This window comes from Amblyomma americanum, chromosome 4 (genome assembly GCF_052857255.1).
Source record: "Amblyomma americanum isolate KBUSLIRL-KWMA chromosome 4, ASM5285725v1, whole genome shotgun sequence".
Lineage (NCBI taxonomy): Eukaryota > Metazoa > Arthropoda > Arachnida > Ixodida > Ixodidae > Amblyomma > Amblyomma americanum.
Window position 1 is genome coordinate 17,119,085 of NC_135500.1, and position 22,730 is coordinate 17,141,814.

Consider the following 22,730-nt stretch of genomic DNA (forward strand, 5'->3'; position numbering starts at 1 on the left):
GGATCTAACATGGCATCATCACACCAACGTTACTCTTGCATCTGCTAACCGTACTTTCGGAATCATGAAACACAGACTAAAGCAAGCGCCTTCACACCTAAAAAAACTCGCGTACACCACGTTAATCAGGCCGAAAATTGAATATGCATGTGCCATCTGGGGCCCGAGCCAGGACTACATTATACGTAACATTGAATCCCTGCAAAGCCGTGCTGCTCGCTTCATTTTTTCAGATTATTCTCTGTACTCCAGTGTTACATCTTTAAAAATTCGTGCTGATCTGCATCCGCTATCACTACGACGGAAACACGCCCGCCTATCTCTCTTTCACAAACTTTATCATCATGATCGTTTGCGCGACGACTTCTTTCAGTCACCCCCTGTCATTTTTCCTCGCCGTGATCACCCGTGCAAAGTCAAACGCCCAGCATGCCACTCGGCCCATTACGCACAATCATTCATCCCCAAAACCATAGTTGACTGGAATAACCTACCATCAGATATTGCCACTGAAGTTAACACCGATCGATTCCATCAAATGCTGTTGACTCATATCTGAATTTGACGGCTCTGCATTTTTGGTGTTAGCTATTTTTTTTCGGGGCTATTTTAATACCTTTGCATCTTGTTCGACATTGTATTGCAGTTTTTTCTCTTTTTGTGTTATCCTTGAACCACCAGTGTTTCAATTTTCACACTTTATTCTTATCTTCATTCGAACTTTAATCCACTACCAATATTGTTGTTTGCGTATTAGTGTGTTTCGTGTGCCCCCCCCTTATGTAATACCCTCTTCCAAGAGGGCCTTTAGGGTATTTGAATAAATAAACAAACAAATCCTTCTTCAAAGACCTGAATAACACTAAATGATTCTAGCGGAGCTTCTATCGCTGAGACTGAATGTCCAGCCGTTTTAAATAATACATTTTGCAAGAACTTTTCTCTTACGATGGGTCATTTTTACCGAATCCGGCTTCCTACAATTGTTTCCCTATGAATTCAGTTGTTATTCATAGTTGTGGTATCGATAACATTATTGAGTCTTTGAAGGTGTCTGCAAGTCTACGTGTTGACCTTACTAATGACAAGTTTCTGAAGGGCACAAAGGTCTACTCTTCACTGTGTTTGTTAATAATATTTCAGAAGTGCATTGATGCAAGTGGAAGTCCTGACGACTGGCGAGTTGGGAAGGTGGTTCCACTTCATAAATCCGGTAGTACCGCTCCCCCATATAATTACCGCCTAATATCAATTACCCGTATCCCATGCAAATTCTTACAGCACATTCTTTACTCCAAAATTTCCCACCTTCTGGATTAAAATTTGTTTTTTTTCGCGCGCACAACACGGCGTCCGCAAAAAACATTGTCGTGTGAAACGCAACTAATTACCTTTAAGCATAAGCTCCACATAATCCTTGATCGACGCTGCCTTGCCGATTGCATTTTCTTAGATTGTGCCAGGCTAGGCATTCGAAAAAGTTCGCCACAAGCTACAACTCTTAAAATTAGAGCGACTTAACCTTGACCCCAAAATTGTTACGTGGCTAGAACACTTCCTTTGTCATCGTTCTCAGTTTGTATCTTGTAACGATCGTACTTCATCTTCTAGCGCGGTCAACTCTGGAGTGCCTCAGAGCTCGGTTTTGGGTCCCCTTCTTTTCTTAATCTACATTAATGACTTATCCTTAGCTCGTTACTTCAAACATGTATATATTTGCCGATGGCTGTGCTGTGCTCAGAGAAATTACTAGTGACCAGGATGTTAACACGTTACAAACTGATCTTAACGCTATTTTGGATTGGTGCAGTCACTGGCTCATGTCACTTAATATCAATAAATGCAAAGCCGTGGCCAGTCACGCAGAGCTGTCTACCTTCTTAATAACACTATCCTTGAGTCAGTAACATCTTAGCGCTACTTTGGCGTACATGTTACGTCAGAGCTAACATGGTCCTTTCATATTCAATCAATCAATAAGTCAATCAATTAATTATTTAATCAATTAATTGCTTTTATTTTCACCACAAAATGATGAGGGCTAGTTCAGGCAAAAAGTGGAAACAACTTCCACTTGAAGCACCCTGAACCCCCCGTATACATGGCTCGCAGCGTTGGGGGGCAAGTGTACATAAAAAAAAAAGAACACGGCTAAGATTTGCGTTCGAAATAAAGCGCAAAACATTTGGCACTTAAGATGTACATTCTTTTAAATCAAGAAATATGTCAAGCGAGGCGGCCCCTTGTTTTCAAATATACCCCAAAAAGAAATGCGACAAGTGTTCAAAATGCAGGCTCAGGCACAAACAACATAAATGAGATAACAATCGTACACATATGCCCCGGACGTCTTTCGGACCGCAGTTGTCAATACAGACGTTCTTCAAAATAAGTTTATTTATCATTACTGGAACGTTATGGCGCGGCATTTGATGACCATACGTAGTGCGTGAGAAGGGGATCTGCCAAAACTCGGCATTTCGAAGAATATATGTTGGATCATTTTTTTTAGCGCGCACATGTCTAGAAAGCTGTCCTGGATATGGTGAAGGGACTTTTTACACCTTGTGGCTAAGTAATATTCGTAGAGTTTCGGGATTTTGATGATAGTGAGGCGGGTAAACAACTCATCTGTGTGGGCTCGGTATTCTGCATTTGCAATAAAACGAATTGCATTCTTTTGCAGTCGAAAAAAGTTTTGGATATTTGTCTCCGTGGTACTGCCCCAGAATAAAAAAGAATAACTGAGATAGGGCAAGAACAGTGCATTGTACACTATGAGTTTGATTGGAACTGTTAAACAGGAGCGATATTTTGCAAGAACACCCGTGCATTTTGAAAGTTTAGATGCAAGGTTGTCAATCTGAGCGTTCCAAGTCAAGTTCTCGTGAAAAATAACTCCTAGTGCTTTAACAGAATGTGAAACGTCTATAATGAAGTCCCCCATGCGTAAATCAAATTTTTGAAGAATTACACGTTGCCTGGGGTGGAATAAGACTGCTTTTGCGTTTTGTGTATTTTTGATTAGAGGATTTTGTTCACTCCACGCCCTCATTTTGTCTAGCGTGCTTTTTACAACATGAATTATTGAATGAGGAGTGTCGCCTTTAAAAAAGCCTAGGAGTACCTCTTGAAACCGCGCAAAAAAGACAAGGGACGAGGAAGAAACCAACAGGACCAAGCGCGCTTTGTCCTGTTGGTTTCTTCCTCGTCCCTTGTCTTTTTTGTGCGGATTCAAGATGCACTCTACTAATAGTCACCAGCTAGCCCGTCTGTCTCTATTATACCTAGGAGTACCGTCTGCGTATATAAAGTACTCCGGTATGTTGTCGATGTTCGTGATGTCATTTATATACAAAATAAACAATAGTGGACTTAAAATGCAACCCTGTGGAACACCGGTTTTAGCATTTAAAAAAAATGAGACCTGCTTTGTTATTATCACACATTGAAGACGATGCTGCAAATATGACTTTATAAGAGACAGAGGAGTGCCACGGATGCCCAAAATTTCCAATTTTCTTAATAAACGCTGGCGATTAAGTCGGTCGAACGCCTTAGAAAAATCTATAAATACATCTAGACAGAGCTGTTTATTTTCTAAAGCACTCAAAATAATTTCGTTTTGCATCAACAGGGTGGTTTCAGTAGACTTGCCCTCCAAAAACCCGCATTGGTATGAGCAGAATAAGGAGAATTTAGCGCAATATTTCTTTAGTCTACTGTGGGGAACCTTTTTTAAACATTTAGAAAAAACTGGTAGGATGAATATGGGCCTATAATTAGACATATTATTTTTGTCTCCACTTTTAAAAAGCACAATAACTTTAGAAATCTGCATTAATTTGGGAAACTGCACAGAAAACAAAGCAAGGCTATATATGTTGGTTTGTGCAGGAGCTACCAGACTGGTAAAACGTTTCATCGTTCCTATTTGAATGCTATATAACCATATAATATCTGAAGCAAATCGAATTCTCGGATATCTGCGACGTTATTTTCCTTCCGCCCCCGTATCACTAAAATTGCTCCTTTACAAAACATTAGTCTGCACAAAACTTGAGTATACCTCCCCTGTATGGGACCCGAGCTCTGCTAAGCTAATTCACTCGAACTTGTTCGGAATAACTCTACTTGGTTCATTCTTCATAACTACAATCAGACCGCCAGTATCTCGATCTACCATTAAACAAACCTTAAGCCTACCGTCACTTGCCTTTCGCCGCCATAATTCCCACATTTGCCTTTTTCACAAAATGTACTTCCATAACACCCACCTGCACAATGAACTAATCTCTAATTCGTCCTATCGTTCTGACGGCGTTGACCATTCTCACAAAGTTGGTATTATTTCTTGCCGCACTAATGCCTATTCCCACAATTTTATTTCCCGCACATCACAGGATTGGAACCGCCTTCTCGGACTTATCGCCGCCAATAAGACCATCATCGTTTTAAAAATGCACTAGCTAACATTGTATAATTAAGAGCCTAACAACTAGTATTTTTATTTTAGTTGCGTTGCTTGCTTTTGTTTAATGTGTTATCTATGTAATCACTCCCCTCTGTAATGCCAAACGGCCCTGAGGGTATTAATAAACGAAATGAAATCAAAAGAAAGCCATACGAAGGTTTCCGGGACTGTGCGCGTATTACCTACGATTTTTAAAAAATTTCATGCGCATCGCACAAGCTACGACCCAACTGACAGTCTGACATCCAATCTAAACGAGAAGCGCTGCAAGCGGAAGACTTGGAGAAACCTCAGCGGCGCTTACGCTTTCTTCCAGTCCTCGGGCATTTTGCAGAGAACACCGAGCTTAAATTCATACCGACGGATGCAGCGTGGGCCGTCCTCGTTCAGAAAAGCGTTGGTCTGGAGAAATAAATCGCTTAGACTAGCCGCTCTTTATCGAAGGCGACTGAGCAGGAGTATCTGGCCATCACCTGGGCTGCGTCGAGATGTCATGCCTACCTGTACTTTACGTTGGACCATTAAATGGGGACAGCGACACAACGCGCTTTGCTGGCTAGCAGTTTTAAAGGACCCCTTCCGCCGCCTCACTTGATGAAGCCTGCTTCTCCAAGAGTTTCACATCTCCGTCGTCTCTAAATATGGACGCAAGCACGGTGATGCTGACTGCCTCTCTCGAGCCCCTGTCGACAAGCCGCGGAAGAGGACGGTGAAGACGCTTTTTTGGGACCGATAAGCACCAGTGACTTCGCGCAACACCAGAGATCTAACCTCGGCCTGCAGCATCTCATCGAGTATCTGGATGGCAAGGCTTCTCACCCACATCGACATTTAAGCGTGTTTTGTTCGTTTTTTTTTCTCTGGAAAATGGCACCCTCTTGAAGAAGTTTTCCTCCAAGACCGCGTACCTCCTCGTTGTTCCGAACACTTTGCGAAAAATTCTGCAGGCTTCGCACGACGAACCAACAGCTGGGCACCTCGGGTATGCACGCACCCTACACTGCAATCACGATAAATACTAATCGTTTCGGCTGTCTGCCGATGCCGTATTGTACGTCCAGCCATGCCGTGAGCAAAAACGATGAAAGACGCCACCGATGAGGACAGCTGGACTATTGAAGCGCATACCACCATCCAGCGAGGCCTTTCAACTTATTGAAATGGATCTCCTCGGCCTCTTCCCAACGACAACATTGGAAAATAAGTTGATCATTGTGGCGACCGACTGCTTGACCCGCTACGCTCAAGTACGAAGCCCCACCTGCCGAGTGGTAGTGTGGAGGTGGTTGCAGTGTTTTTTGTAGAGCAAATTATTTTGCGCCACTGCGCCCGAGAAGTTCGTACAGGGGAACGGAATTTACTGCCGAGCTTGCTCAATACGTTCCGAACTGAAGCCACGAAAGCTACCGGCGAAATGCTGCCGTTATCCTCAGACCAACGATCCACGTCTATAGCGGCTGAACAAAACTGTCGCTGGCACGCTCGCAATGTATGTGGACGCCGAAAACAAGACCTGGGACGCCATCCTACCCTACGTCGTCTCTGCGCACAACACCACTATGCAGGCGACCGCCAAGATGACACCGTTTAGTCTTGTACACGGCAGAAGGCAACTATATACCATGGTCGACGCCACGCTCCCAAACGTCACTGACGCCGCCGCTTTTAACCGAGCAGAAGGAGTCCTACGACCTGCCCGGCTTCGAATCAACTATCAGCAGCGCACCGATGCCTGGCGCATTACTTACGCCTACGCGCACGGAGTACAAGGCCGCTACTTCGGCTCGTACAAGATTCTTCATCGATTCGAAAAACTTGACTATGAGGTCGTCCCCGATAGAGTTGCGGTATCTCAGCGGCGCCGTTCACACTCATAAGTTGTGCATGTTGTTACGTGATGGCCAGCCAAAGAATGAGACCGGTTGACTGATGGCAATGAGGTGATTTTAATGGCCGCTCGTCTTACGCGTGCTCTCCGTCCGTCACACTACCCGGGGCCACCGAGTGATCGTCCCGATCGGTGAGAAAGAGACGCGCGCAGTGGTGATGGGCTACAGAGGATGGTGGGACAGGAACGAGAAAGGGGTGACGTGCTGCTCGTCACGATGAAGGAGAGGGCTGAATGAGTCCTGGCCGCAGGTCAGCAGGATCCGACGGCCGAGGCCCCTGGGCGCGCCGAACGGCCTGGGCAGGGGACGGTGTCATCACGTGTGGGCAGCGTCTCGGGTCGGTGGGGACCTCAGGTCGGGTCCGTGCTTCAGATTCAGTTCGTCGTGTCGAGTGGTCTGGGCGGGGGACGGGGTGGAGGGAACAACGGCGAGATCAGTTCGGGTCTGAAAGGCTGAGGCACGGCCGAGCAACGCAGGCCAAGCACTCACGGCCGACGACCACGGCTGACGCATGCGCTGGAGCTCCAGGACCAGCATGGGGATGAACTGCGCACCTCAAACCAAATGATACGTGACGGCCAGCCGAAGCATGAGACGCGTTGACTGGTGGAAATGAGATGATTTTGTTCTTGTTGTTGTTGTCCACATACTATGGCACATGTCCACATAGGGTGATTGGCCAAGAATTGGGGGCACAGAGAGTTTTTGAGGTAAATAATGCCTGGACGAAATTAAAATGAATGGTAAGGACGGAAGAAATAAACAAAAAGAAACAACGAAATGAAACGGGAAATGCATAACGCACGCAGGAGATCGAGACTTATGTTTATAGCCGAGTAGTTAAATGATAATGATAATTGTAATAATAGAAATAATATTTAAAAAATAAAAAAAATTAACACGGTAGCTGTCTTGATTCCATTAAAAAATTTGCACGGCAGTAAAAACAGACTTGTGGCTGTACCCAAGTATGGTGGCTCCAAACGACAATAAGACTGGGCTGTTCAAACAAAGGCCAAGCTGTTGTAGAGGTTTCTCTAAAAACCGTCTTCGCATCATGGTGTACCGGCGACAAAACAACAAAAAATGGTCTATGGTTTCGTTCTCACCACAAAATACGCAGACGGGTTTAAGCGCCAACCCCGACCTGTGCAAATAAAAATTTAAGGGTGGGATCCGGCAGCGGAGCGTTGATTTTAATGGCCGCTGGCCTAGCGCGAGCACTCCGTCCCGCGCCACTGCCAGTTTCGTCTTCTTCGTCGCTATATTGTTTTCCTGAAGGCTTATTACGGACGCTAATGGCGTTTTGGGCTTTCAATCTAAGTGCTTATTTTTCTCTTCTGAATGTTTATTTTTTGCATTCGTTTGTTTTTGTTTTAAAGCATGGAGCCGATGCTTCTTCGAGAGGGTAGAAATGCGCCAAATGTGTGTAATGTTCATTTGTTAGCGCCGTAGGAATTCTCTTATATTATTTGCTGTAGTAGGATGGCAAGTTGGGTTTCGTTCACTTGAAAATAAAAATACAGCGCGAACTGCGATGATGGAAGAAGAATAGGTGCACAACACAAGCGCTATCTCACAACTAAGATTTTATTGAGAACGAAAACGCACATATAAAAGCACCCGGAAAACGGCGCATGTCAGTAATTGAATGAGGCAATCAAACATACTTACATACGTACTTACGTAAGTATGTTTCTCTCTGAGGTGTCGTCCAAGAACCCTATCTTCGTATCATACAATGTGATAGAGGGTTGGTTCATGTACGCGCTTATTTTTTTCTTGAAGAAAAACGCTTCCATCACCTCTCTGGTACGCTGATCGCGTGCCCATAAAGTACGTCGGTTCTCTCAAATATCATCTTACATTCCTTTTTATCTCCGCACTGAGCGCAATGGTGAGATATATCTGACGATGCTTTTTCCCGTTCTTTTATGCGAATATTCAATCATCGCCCGGTTTGTCCGATATACACTTTTTGGCAAGTGAAATGAATCTGGTACACCACCCAAGGCACACAATCCACAAAACTTGATCTGTGCCGCACCGAACACGTCTTAAAGGGGTGCATTTTCCCCCTCCTTTCCTGGACACCTGCCCCTGCCGTCGGACACAGGCGCTGAAGCTTCAGGGGTGCTGAGCAAGCCACGACAACACTGAAACGACGAGCAGCATTCCAGAGATATGCGTCATGCGATGTGCGTACGGAAAGGCTGCTGATTTCTTTCAGGCTCCCGTTTTTGGAAATGCGTTCATGGTTCGGAGACCCCTGAAGTCGGAAATGAGTTTTTCGTGTGCACGTGTTATAACTGAGAGCGGAGAACCTGCCGCAGTCATCTGTACGCGATGCATGTTTATTTTATTTATTTATTTATTTATTTGTACATACTGTAGCCCCTACAGGGGCTATCCCCGGGGTAGACATAACCATTAAAAAACTAAGGACATGGTAGCAAAAAAATTAAAACTTCAAAGCTGCATACATAGGGAAAATTTCACAAATTGGGAGCATGGATACAGTAAATAAAGATACTGTAGAAGCTTGGGCAAGTTGGTGTGACATGGTTTTTCAGCAGCGCAGGGGACAAAGGACGAGACAAGTGTACAGACACTGCGCTGAACTTACAACTGGTTTATTGAGGCGATTTCCACTACTTAAATAAAGTGGCAATCAATCTCAAATGAAAAGACAGATACACAAAACAGATTGACGAAAATGACAATTCCTGAACACAGGTCTACAGTGGCACAAGACCAGCTGCGCACGTTTTTCTATTCTCATCGAAGAAGCGTAGTTCTTTATCAGACAGAGCTATTGAGGCAACGCTCACGCATTTATCTTTGAATCTATGGATTTCATGAGCTTCAATGATTTCACGAGTTATTTTTGTTCTATTATCTGACAACACTCGACACTGAGTGAAAACAGGATAACACGGCGTTTTTTTGTTATTTTCTCTTTCCTCTGTGCAGTCTCTGCAATGAATGCCAAGCTGATGGGAAGCGGTGCCGCTCACGTTGTTGTTGTGTTGCCGCAGCCGGTCGTTGAGGCAACGACCAGTTTTTCCCGTGTAGTGCTTGCCACATGTAAGCGGAAACCTGTACAGAACATTGCTGCTACATGATACAAAACCTTTTTTGGTGTTTCTTATTGCACCCTACCATCCTTTCATTGCTGCTGTTTACAATATGGTAGAGTTTGGAGAGCTTATCGGGCGCAGAAAGAACAACATTTACATCGGCACGCGCTCCCACCCTTTTCAGATTATGTGAAATGCGGTGCAGATAACGAATAACCACATACTTTCTTTTTTCTTCTTTGGACCTTTCAGTGGAATCTCTGCGGCCTGAATTAATGATTTCTCTTAACAGGCTCTCTGATACTGCAATCAGAGGGTCGGAAGGGTACCCTGCTGCTTGTAAGCGTACCACCTGGTTTTGATAGCTGTCTTGCATCGCATGATGGCATGATTTTTCTGGGGCATTTCTTAAACACAACTTTACGATGCCGCGCTTTACAAGCTTGGAATGTGCGGAAGCGAAAGGCGTGAGGGGCTTCTGGCATCGTGGCTCGTAACGCCAGCACACATGGCTAATGCCGAGGCACATGGCAAGATCTAAAAAACGCAACTTTCCTTTAGAAGGCGTTTCATGCGTCAAAACAAGTGGGCCAAGACAGGTGTGAAAAATTGATAAAACTTTCGAGACCGAGGCCTCTGCGTCAGTAACCGCACATGTCATCAAAACTAAAAAAAAATAATCTACAAACCTAAAAACACGAGCCACTCTTTCGTCTAGTTGACTATCAAGGAGCCTGTCATGGTGCGCGAGATAAATGTCGCTCAGTATCGGAGCTATGCATGAACCAATGCAGACGCCATTGCTCTGGAGGTAAACAGATTCATTCCAGGCGGAAAATGTCGAGTTAAAGTAAAAAATAAGGAGTTCCAAGAAGTTGCTATTGCTGATGCCTGCAGAATTCTGGAAAGCTAGCAACTTCTTGGAACTCCAAGGAATCTGTTACATCATCAATTGAAGAGGATTCGGCATAGAGGATTGACGGAGTGACTACATTGTCATGTTCGAAAACAGACTGAAAGGAGAGAAAAGTATTTGAAATGGCCTTGGGATTCTGAATTATTTGGTCGTTAACAATAAATGAATTCGGTGGAGTATCCTTGGGAAGGATCGTGGGCAAAAATTTTTTTGGGTTGATGATCAGTAATAATTGGTTTTTGGTGGAAAGGAAATGGCGCAGTATCTGTCTCATATATCATTGGACACCTGAACCGCGCCGTAAGGGAAGGGATAAAGGAGGGAGTGAAAGAAGAGAGGAACAAATAGGTCCGTAGTGGAGGGCTCCGGAATAATTTCGACCACCTGGGGATCTTTAACGTGCGATGATCAGTAAATTTTGCAATTGAAGACGAAAACGAAAATCTTTAGGAGAATCTCTCAAAACACGGAGCTCTTCTTTCGCTTTGTTAATCTGGACAGTGATTTCAGGTTTAGAACATGATCTCGATGATGTTAACCTTTTTGTCCGACGTGCAGATGCAAAATATCCCGGTTAGTTCAGGGTGCGTTTAAGTTTTTCTTTTTAGTTTTAACCGGGACAAAGCTATTAATGCAGGTTTTAACAGTACTCTAAAAAAAGCAACTAAAGTGTCAACGTCACTTGTTTTACTAAGTACTGCAAATTCGTCGAAACGATCAGCAAAACTGTCAGTGATCGAAACATGATCGGCACTATCGAAATCTGGAAAGGACGTGAAGGCATATCGCGGCTTATGAATGGGACAAGTAATCGAAACTATGACTGCTTTATGATCCGTGATACCGTCTATTATTTCACATTTGTAACCTTTCGCTGCGAGATCGGAGCTTAGGAAAACAAGGTCGAGCAATTTTTCATTTCCAGTTGTGCGATAGACAGTTTGTGAAAGACCGAAGGTTGCTGGAATATTAAAGTGCTCAGTACAAATAGAAATGTCCTTACCAGTAGCACCTAGGGATTGCCAATGAATGCCAGTGCCATTAAAATAACCCATAGACACGAGGCTGGATGCAGCGAAATTGTTTTCAAACATGAACTGATAGAGATTAAGCAAGTTGTCGATAGGAGAGGCAGGTGGGCGATAGAAGGTACGGGTATTGATGGAGCACTTTGGGAAAATGATTCTACACCAGACAGACTCCGTATCCGGGGGACTAGGCAAAAGACTAACATTTAAGGTCTGGTCGGAAAAGCAGAGCAACACCCCCTCCTCTGCCTGTTTGCCGATCTGCCCGAAATGCAGTATAACCAGGAGGAGTGAATTCACAGTCGTAGACACCATCACGCAGCCAAGTGTCATTCATGGAAACAATATGAGGTTAATAGACAGAAATGAGCGAGATTAGACTGACAGATTTATTGATGATGCTTCGTACATTAATAGTCAAGAGGATCAGGCTTTCCACACAGTTACAAGCAAGTCATTCAGAAAGTATACCGGGCGGGAAAGACTGCGATGGAATTGACGGACCAGCTTTTGGCGAGGATGATGGAGACGCATTTTGCACACAAGGATTATCCGTATTTTTTATGGTAACAGACAGCTTAACCAAGGAATTTTAAGCGTGATCCCAATCGTACCGAACGTTATCAATAAACAATGAACAAAATGCAGCCGCACCCGCAAACCGTTACTGCGAAAAGAAGCCGAGGCGTCCCAGAGTTTTAGTCGAACGGAGCGCACCCTAAGCGAAAAATCCTCCGTAATGTAACCTTTAGACCCTTTTAATTTAGACACATTCTTCATTACATTGATTCTTTTCGTGAAAATCAAGGAGTCTCAGAAAAACTAGACAAACCGGACCGTTGCGCCTTTTGCCTATCCTGTGGCAACGCTCGATCTGAGGGCATTAAATACTTAGTTTTTTAGTTTTTCCGTAAAAAACTGAGAAACATTGGCAACCACAGTGTCGTTGGATTCCTCTCCTTCCTCAGCCTGGCCATGAACTATGATGTTACTACGTCGCGAGCTGTCTTCCAAGTCATCCATCTTACAAATTAAGTTTGCAATGGTACCGTTTGTTAGAGAAAATTCAGAACGTGTCTCTTTGCTGTAACACTGATTACCTCCCGGCCTCTCTTGGTTTTTGCCTCAACACACCCTCTCGGCCTTCATTCTTAAAGGAATAATTTATCGACCGAATGAAATTTCGGGAGATTACTACAGACTGGTCACCATTTTATACGAGGGCGGATAGAGGAAAAAGGCAAGCTTTGTCTTCTCTTGTCTATTCGGCCTCATGCTTTCGCGCACTATTTGAAATGAATGACAAACCCAGCTAACCCGCCAGAAAATTCTGCTTCAGGTGAAGTGCAGCCTTTTTGCACCATGTCTTCTTTTATCATCTGTGCATGCCTCCAGTTAGCTGCTGCGGTGGTATACTGCAGAAATCAGAGGGGCACCAGCAAAATGCTTGGATTACACTTTATTTACTAAACCGCCAACGGAAAATGATAAGCTATCGAAAACTATAGGCCTAACATTGTAAGATTAACGAAGTTACCGCAGCGCGCGGCCTATTTTACTGGAAACTACTGAAGGAAACTGATGCCAAAATCACTTACCACAATACAGCAAGAATTTCAAAAGAAAATGACACACGAAATTCTTGAAGTAAATGCGCTATGCATGCAGGCTGAGTACTGCCGCACCCTCTTGCCATTGCTACTGGATAAGTCCCTGTGTGTACCGTGGTTTCGTCCGCAACCCCCCCGTCAAACTGTCCGAAATCGGACGCGTATGAAGAAGACGTTTACTGCATACCAAATTGTTGAGGTGCGTTGACACTATCCCGGTCTTCAGGCAGTCTGCAGTGACGAGGAGAGAACGGGGCGCCTCTGGCAGGCGACCGCTCGCAGCAGAAAAGCACAAAAAATACTTCCCCAATTCGATTGGTCGACACACACACACACAAAAGCGCTTTCTTTGCGCTGACAGCGGCAGAGAAGAAGAAGAAGCCCGGCACAGCGATGCTGTCCGCCTCGGAGGAGTCGCTGTTCCGCTCCATCGAGAAGCGGGCTAAGGACCCGCCGGGCCACGTGTACCGCTATCACCCAGTCGACCTGGTCATCCTGCTCGCATTCGTCATCTCCGTGCTGCTTGTCTTCGTCGGCTTCTATTACTTCGAGATACGCTTCCCGCTCGGCGGCATCTTCTGGCACGGCCTCACCGAGGGCCCCGCCAACGCCACCGAGGGCGGCAACGAGACGACCACCGTGGCGCCGCCGACTAACGCCTCCGAAGAGAACACCACGGTGGCTCTGCGCCAGCTGCGTGACGACCGCTTGCCCCGCATTCAGCGCAGCGTCGAGAGGCCCGTATGCAACGACCGCAGCTGCCGGTCGCTGGCTCGCTACATCCACGAGTCGCTCAAGGCGTCGGCCGACCCGTGCGGCAACTTCTACGAGTTCGTGTGCAGCCAGTGGTCACTGCGAGGCTCGCTGCACCCGGGCGAGGCAATAGCGACTGAGGACACCCTGCGGGCGAGTGCCATCGAAGAGTTCCTGGTCAGCAAACTGAAAGAGCGGAGCTCCCGCCTCGGAGCAGACGCAAAGAGAGCTGGCGACCTGCTGCTGGAAGAACTGCAAGACGAGTCGCAGCGCTGGATGCTGAAGGCGTTCACCAACTGCCGCTCAGGCATAAAGACTTCCCGCAAGGCCTTCCGCAACATCCTTGAACATCAGGGCCTGGGACGGTTCCCCTTCCGTCGGGACCCGTTCAAAACGGCCGAAATGGCTGGCCGCGTGGCGAGGGCGTCCGGTGTGTCCCCTTTCGTCAGGGTCTCGCTCGACCAGGACACGAGGGAAGGCCACCACGTGGTCAGGCTTTCCGCCTCGGAGCAGCTGCTCTTCAAGGACTTCTGGACTGTCAGCAACAGCCACGAGAAGTGGTACAGCGCTGCTGTCGCCAAGGCGGCCTCTGGCGCGCCTCTGCCTACGTTGTTCAATATCGAGAAGGCCCTGAGCGAACTTGCGGCGGAATCAGTGGGCGAGCCTTTTGTGCGGAAATTGTCGGATTTGAACAGCTTTCACAAGTGGAATTGGAAGGAGTTTCTGAGGGCGCTGTTTGACGGCGTGACCAACGTGACGCGATCCACGTACGTCCGCATGGAAACGGAATCATTCGCAAAAGGCCTGGCTTCACTGCTGAGAGCATTTCGAACTAGAGACATTGCCAATTTCCTGGGATTCAGAGTCTACCTGAAGCACGCACCTATGCTGGACAAGATGCGACAGCTGGCAGCCATTTCTACGGCGGCGCACCCAGGCTGGAACGAGTCACTTACGAGGGAGGTGACATGTCTACGCATGCTCATGAACATCGAGCCTTTCATGCTCATGTTCTTGTACTGGGACGTCTTCAAGACTTCCGTGGAACCATCCATCGTTGAGAACATCGTGCAGAACGCCAAGAACACCATTCTTAACTTCGTCGAAGGCCTGTCGTGGCTGAAACCGGCGTTCAAGAGCGCCTACGAGAACAGGCTGCAGAACACAACATGCAAGTACCTGGTACCCTTCTGGCTGACCAACGAGGATAAACGGCTGCGGTACGCGCGCACTGTAGCGGACCACGTGCACTACTCGGGCATAAACACATTCACTCCAGTTATCCAGGCCGTCGAGAAGAACCGGCTGAAGGCTATCGACGAGACCGGCTTTGAAGTGTCCTGGGAGAGCCGGCCCACAGAAACCGAGCCGCTGTGGTCTAGCGAGGACACGCTCGAGTTTCCAATGGGACTGTTCAGTCGTGCGTACGAGGGAGACGCCTTCTGGCTCTACCATCTTCCTCGCACAGGCGTCAAGGTCATGAACGCGCTGTTGGCGGCGCTCATAGACACAGCCAAGGCATCCGATCGCGACGTCTACACAACGCTGCTGCAAGCCAAGGAGTGCATCGACGACCACTACCTGCACATGCCGGAGACACAGACGCCTGAGCACCTGGCTTCCTCCAAGTGAGCCGCCTATGTCGATCTCCTGTCCACCTCAAGATGATGCGGTTTTGGCGGCGCTGCGCGATCACAGCGCTGAGTAACTCATGCAGTCATGATAAATGGGACGGCCACTGTCAACGTGTCAGGCCACCGGGAGTTTGTAGAATGAAATGAGACACCCCGTTCCCCCTCCTTTTGATATAGAACCAAAACCGCGAAAAAGATACTCTTAGGATTCAGCTAACTGATGGGAACGCTTAACATATTCTGATTTGCCACTTCAGTTATAGCGATGCAGGTCGAAACGTCTTCGCTCTCGGTTGAGTTGATGCCGTCCACAATATCTGAACGGCTGTATCTTACCGGTACTGTCCTATGTGATGGAAACGTCCTACGGGGAAGAAACTTGGAGGCTAACGAACAGTGTTCGACTTATGTTAAGGACAGCTCAGCGTGCTATCGAAAGAAAAATAACGTGTAAGTTTAAGAGACAGGAGGAGGGCAGAGTGGGTCAGGGATGAAACTCAGGTTAATGACATCCCAGTCGAAATCAAGCGGAAGAAAGGGGCTTGGGAAGCACTCATAATGCGAAGGCAAGATAACCGCTGGTCTTTAAGGTTAACGGAGTGGATTCCGAGGGAGGGGATACGTAGCAGGGGGCGGCAGAAGGTTGTTAGGTGGGCGGATGAGAATAAGAAGTTAGCGGGGATGCGATCAACGCAGCTGGGACAGGAGTGGGTTAATTGGAGATAGTGGGAAATCCTTTGTCCTGCAGTAGGCATAGTCGGGTTGATGATATGAGGAATACAGTGAGATCTTAATTAGTCGCAAACAGGCGTCGACGCGAAAGGGAGAATCAGGGGGGCCTCGGTAACGATGGTGGGGCAGCACGCAGGCGCAACGAGAGAACACTTATCTCCCACATGGTAGGGCAGGCTACTACTGTATGTGACTGAGTATGTGTGAGATAATAGTGCAAAAATTAAGAAATTAATTAGTGATTAAACAAATTCGTTTCTGCCGATGGCCTGTACCGAGTTGTACAACTAGTTTTCAGCGAAGGCTAACGTAGAGGAGCCGAAAGTTTGCACTCCGTGTCTCCACGCTACATTTTCCGCTAGGCAGAAGCATCGTCAGGCACAAAAAGGAATCGACCTCGCTACCAAGAAAGCTTGCGTTTGCTTTAGTGGAAAGCAGCGTAGAGTGGAGAGAGCTTGAAATTTTTCTGGCGCTGTCTTGAGCGCATCTCATTTCGAGTCTGAGGGCTTTGCAAGATTTAGGGACCCACCCACGGACGCTTGCGCGCAGGGCGCTCCGCAACGAGGTGTTGGAGAACATGGCGCTTCCGCTGGCGCTGAACCTGTACCAGTCGTACGTGGACCCCCGCAGCGGCGTGGCGCTCGAAGGGCTGCAGGGCTACAACCCGGATCAGCTGTTCTTCATCAACTACGCGCTGGGCCGCTGCGAGGCGGTGGATTCCCGCTACGCCTGGCAGCGGCTGCGCTACGGCACGTCGCCTCCTGCCGCGTACCGCGTCAACGGGCCGCTGAGGAACTTCGCAGGCTTTGCGAAGGCGTTCAGCTGTCCCGCCGGGTCGTACATGAACCCAAAGAAGAGGTGCGACGTCTGGAGTGGAGCGTAGGGCCGTGCCCCTTGACTGAGCGCCCCGCCGTGGCAGCCTGCGTCTTGCTGTTGGTCTCAGTGTTGCGTAACAGGAATGTTTTTTTTTCTTTCTCGGTGCCCTGGCCAATTTACCCTACTTTACAACCCTCGCGGCACTCCTGTTACATTGGAAAGTAGGTGCAAAACAAGTGTCCGAACGGGCACTTCTTTTTCGGTTGATGATAATCACCTAAAAGCACCGAAAGAAAGCCTAAAGCCACAGTTTGCATGATAAGCACATTTGTCACTCAGTTTTAACTCTTGTAGACCAATGCATTCATGAAACGCTAGAAAGGAGATAATCCTGTAAATATGTGCGGCTTTACCATAGGGGTGAAACATTGTTGACATAAATGGCGTTCAAAAATCGCAAAGGTCAACAACTTGAATATTTCAGGTCCGAGAAAAGGAAACTACTTTATGACGAAAGCTTCAGTCGATAGTAAAGCTAAAGGATCCATGCCCCGATATTTATGCGAACCTCAAAGTTTCGTAATTCTGTCTCACTCAGGTCTACATCTTTAACACAACGCTCTGTTGGACAATTCAGCGTCAATCATTAGATATGGTCATGAATAGTTGACGATGATCAACCTGTGCGTCTCAAGCCACCAGGGGTGGCTAAAAATGAGCGGTGACGAAAAATGATTTATGCACTTAGCGAGATGCACATCTGGCATCTGCACATCATCATCAGTCTGACTACGCCCATTGCAGCGCAAAGGCTTCTTCCAAGTCTCTTCATTTATGCCTGTACTGTGGAAGCTGCGGCCACCGTATCCTCGAGGCACCATAAAGACACATCGAGGCACCATAAAACCCATATTCTCGTTGCAGACAGCAGCAATAGCCACGCTCGCAACCTGAATACGCCTTATGAATACCAGATCATTAAAGCTACTGTCGTAGAGCGCAGCGATGACGTAGGGGCACAGCACTCGCCTTGAGTGCAAGAGGACCTAAATTCTAAACCCGGTCCCACGAAGTTCACCATCACATAAAAAAAAAACTCCGCGTGCCGAAGGATTTGCATAACGAGGCTTGTGGTGCGCCTCGATATCGGTGACCAGAACCGACGACGCGCTCCCTCACAAGACCAAGATTTGGCCGCCCTAGTGTAGCACTTCGCCACTTCCACGATAAACCAATAAGCTATCTCTACCCCCAGTTCCCGCCACCTGCGGAGCAACTGACCAAAGCGGCGGTAATACCCCTGTCAGACGGCCAGTTTCAATTACCCTCGAGTCGAGGGTCTTCGAGATTCTCAATCACCATCGAACTCGCCGCTGCTACACGGCAAATCTCAATGGCCATTGAAGTGGTTCTCGTGTCTTACGCCACGGATGTGTGGCGCCACAATCGCTACTTTGGATTTTGCAAAAATAGCAAAAATATTTGATAAATGTATACTAAATGCTGAAATACAGGCATACGCGAAAGTCGTTCAAAACCCTTTTAATTGCTCGTACGCGACGGACATATGCATACACTGCTGTAGCCACTCTAATACAAGACGAGCCAAAACCAAGCCAGTCCAACTGCGTCGGAGCGCTGCTTCGTCAGGCTTAAGACCTGGAATATCGCCATGATATCTGAAAAACAAGAGCTATTTGTCTCTTGAAACTTTATGCGAGGGTAAGAATGGGCAAATCGAAGGCGAATACAACAGCTTAGAATACGATATTGCTTTGAGGGATTAGCGACGAAGCTGTTATCGCTGTGAAGCGGGCGGGCAGGGTGCCGCCATGTTGTCAACGTTAAGTTCGCAAGCAACGCAAAGACTGCAACGCAAAATTAATGCGCTTAATGCACTTTAAACCAGTCTAATATAATTTTAGAATAATTTTACAGACTGCTTGCATTAAATTTTATGCGAATAATGTATGTTCATGTTTTTGTACCGTGAATGTGTCGTGTACGAAAGTGTGCTTGGCGCCGCTCGAAGCAACGCTAGCAACCTTGGGCAGCGCTCGAAGGCCCTCGAAATCTCGATGGAGTTCCGCGCTGCTCCGTTGACTCGATAGGCTATTGACTCGATGGCCATTGAAACTGCTCGTGTAGCAGCGCTCGATCGCCTTTGAGTCGATAGACTATCGGTTCGAGGGCCCTCGAAATGCCCGTGTGACAGGGTTATAAGAGTTGTGACGCCGCGCAGCGTGCTAAGACTCCGAGTCCGGACAGGTCAGCATTGCAAACTGAACCCGGAAACATTTAACTTTAGAACATTATCGAGTAAGGCTAGCCTAGCAGTGCTGTTCGGGAATCTAGGGGTTGTTAAATGGGATCTCGTAGGACTTAGCGAGGTTAGGAGGACAGATAAGGCGTATAAATTGCTGAGGAGCTGGCCCATACCATGCTACATACCATGCTATAGTAGATTAGCAGACGAGAATTATAGGTGTGGGACTCCTCACCAATCAGGATATAGCTGGAAACGCAGAGTAATTCTATCCTACGTAATTAGGCTTAAGAGTTACTGACTGAAGGTGGTAGGGGAGTATGTGCCGACATTAAGCCATGATCTGACCGTCGAAAGCTTCTTGGAAGACGTGGAATAGGCAATGAGCATACAAAAATACCGTACATTATATTGATGGTTTACTTCATTGCCAGTGTAGGCAAAAAACAGACTGGAGACCAGGCAGTAGGCGCCCATGGCTGTAGGAGTAGCCGGGGCAGTTAATAGAGTTTGCACAGGAAAATAATTTATGAACCATGGATACAGAAAATGGACGTAGAAGAGCCCTAATGATGAGAATCAAAAAGACAGACGTTATACCGTGCGCTCACACTGGCATCTTGCATTGCGTGGAGGTCTTGGAAAGGGCGCCTTGCTGAGGCGCGTTGTAGAGTGCGCATGAAGTATATAGGCAGCAGGGTGGTTCGGCAGGATACCGACAAGCCGTCTCAGGACGCGGGAGATCTGATTGTTTAATGGAGAAAAAAAAACTATTGTTTAGTTCGCTTCGCTCGAGTGCCGAAATGCGCGAAAAAATATGGCAGTCTGTTAAACGAAATGGCCAGGATGGCCTGTCCATCCTACCACTAAAAAATGACGGCATTGAAGTTCTCGATCAAGCACTTCTTTGAGTGCAGTCTTTAGTTCTGTGGTTTCCACTCATGTAGGTCGCCTTGACACTGCACGGCTGGGTGAATTCTCGTTTGGTATTTTTTTTTTACCATGAAATTTGGTTGCTACTAAAAGGACAAATATTCAAAAGCCCCTATACCTGACGGATTGTGAAATGCGTTCGTTGCTTTCGTATTGCGCAGGTTCACTTCAAAATGTCCTTTTTTTCTTGAAGACAAATACCAGGGTAGGCGGGAAGCAGCCTGGAGATCAGGCAGTAGGCGGCATATAACTGATGATTCCCTGAGGGCGTTTCAGCATGACATTAGCCAACAAAACTGTTCCTCGAGAGGTATATGGCAAAACGAATGCAAGTGAGGCGTATTTAAGATTTCTTGAAATGATTTCTCAAATCTATTCCAAACACTTCCCAATAATAACCTTTAAGCTATAATAAAGATAAGAAAACCTTGGGTGACCCACAGTCATTTAAAAACTATAAAGCTGGAAAATGCTCTTTTTCATACATTTTCTGAAAACGCGAATTCCTGATGTGTTAAAAAATTCAAAACTGCGAGAAATAAATTAAATGCTGAACTCTGGCGAGCAAAGGTTGCTTACTATGAAAAACTTTTTGTAAACATTTATAGACACCAACCAGCTGCAGCGTGGAGAGTAATAAATGATGCACTAGGAAGAGATAAAAAAGATGCAGTCCCTGATCAACTGAGTTATATAAACCAACCATTTACCGGTCGTGCTCTTGCTGACTTTTTCAATAAACATTTCATTGGATCTTCAGCACACACTAGCAGTTACATAACCAGCGAAGATTTTGGACACTCACGGGCTCAAAAGTATATTTCTTTAACCGACAGATCAGGCAGAAGTCTACAGAATATTTATGTCCCTGTTAAAGACGGGATATCTGACCACAGAATGGTTTCTGTGCACATTCCGATCAGAACAAACACTCGTGGCCAACCCTTTGTATCTGTACAATTTAAGGCTTATAGGCAGGCAGACGACACATCCATTCAAGATTGTTTAGAAATGTCATATAATGAATTCGAACTTGCCTGCGATTGTGAACCAGTTGAAAACCTATGGCTACGTTTCAAGAATATCATAAAACATTGCGTTGACAGATTCATTCCAACTCGAGAAAAGAAAATAAAACCCCGTAACCCTTGGATTAATCGACCTATTATACACATCAAGCGCAAGATAAAGAGGCTGCGCAGGAGAAAAGTGAGCTCAGCTGAGGTATCGAAATTGCGAAGGAGTTTAAAAATGGCTCTGATGGAATCAAAAGAGCAATTTTTTAATAAAAAATTAAGTAGCTTCGTTAAAACGGCCCCTCGGAAGTTTTGGCTTTACCTTAGTGGCAATAAAGAGGAAATCAATAGAATTCAAATTAGTGAGAACATAGTAACAGAAAAAACAAAAATAGCAGATCATTTCAATAACTTTTTCCAGTCTGTTTTTTCTAAACCAAGCAATGATGACTGTGACGCGTACCCGCCTTCCTCCCTTTCATGTTCGATGGAAGACCTGGTCATGACCCAGGCCGGCGTGTTTAATCAATTGTTACTTTTGGATTCTAAAAAGGCTAGCGGGCCGGATGGGATTCCAACCCAGTTTTTAAAGCGATACGCTGAGTGGATATCATTTTTCTTGACGATAATCTTTACAAAGTCCCTACTCACTAACTCGTTGCCACAAGATTGGCGGTGCGCAGTCGTGACACCTGTTTTTAAAAACGGCAACCGACTACTCGCAAATAATTATCGCCCAATTTCCCTGACAAGTATCAGCTGTAAACTATTGGAACATATCATAAGTAAACATATAATAACTTTCCTCGAGGATAACGCGTTCTTTTATCAGCATCAGCACGGGTTCCGAAGAGGGCTATCTACCATAACACAGCTCATAGAAACGATACATGATTTTAGTTCAGCCATAGATGCCGAAGAACAAATAGATGTCATTTGCGTAGATTTTGCAAAAGCATTTGACAAGGTTCCACACAGTAAATTACATTTCAAGTTACACAAAGCAGGAATTAGCGAAACCATTCTTAAGTGGATTAAAGCCTATTTGAATAATCGCAGGCAGGTTGTGCATGTGGATTATTGTTTTTATTCTACATTAGAAGTATTTTCTGGCGTTCCTCAAGGGTCGGTTTTAGCTCCATTACTGTTCCTAATTTATATTAATGATATTAACGAGGTTACCGAGTCTCCCGTAGAATTGAAGCTTTTTGCAGACGACTGTTTAATTTATTCTCGAATAACACAAGCTGCCGACCAAATTAGAATAAACCGTGTCCTTAATTCCTTGCATCTTTGGTGCGAAAAATGGGGCATGGAAATTAATTACACAAAATCAACTTTTACGCATATAACTAATAAGAAGACTTTGCAGTTATTTTCTTATAATGTTGGAAAAAATAATCTAAAAAATGTTGATACCTTCAAGTATTTAGGCGTCACAATTGCACATAATCTGCAGTGGCATAAACATATTAATAATGTGTGCTCGACAGCTTCCCAAAAACTTTACTTTCTGAGGAAGAAATTGGAACATGCAACAAAAGATGTCAAACTGATAGCTTACAAAACATTCATCCGCCCAT

At 46.0% G+C, this 22,730-nt stretch overlaps 2 protein-coding genes across 3 annotated transcripts in view; one reads left to right on the forward strand and one right to left on the reverse strand.

Moving 5' to 3' along the window:
- LOC144127807 (uncharacterized) overlaps positions 1 to 22,730 on the reverse strand; it is a 1,292,097-nt gene that overhangs the window by 654,624 nt on the left and 614,743 nt on the right. The window lies entirely within an intron of this gene.
- LOC144127806 (neprilysin-1-like) lies at positions 13,196 to 17,126 on the forward strand. The gene is made up of 2 exons (XM_077660736.1): positions 13,196 to 15,378; positions 16,666 to 17,126. The coding sequence occupies exons 1-2, from the start codon at positions 13,391 to 13,393 to the stop codon at positions 16,997 to 16,999; spliced, it is 2,322 nt and encodes a 773-aa protein (XP_077516862.1). The 5' UTR covers positions 13,196 to 13,390; the 3' UTR covers positions 17,000 to 17,126.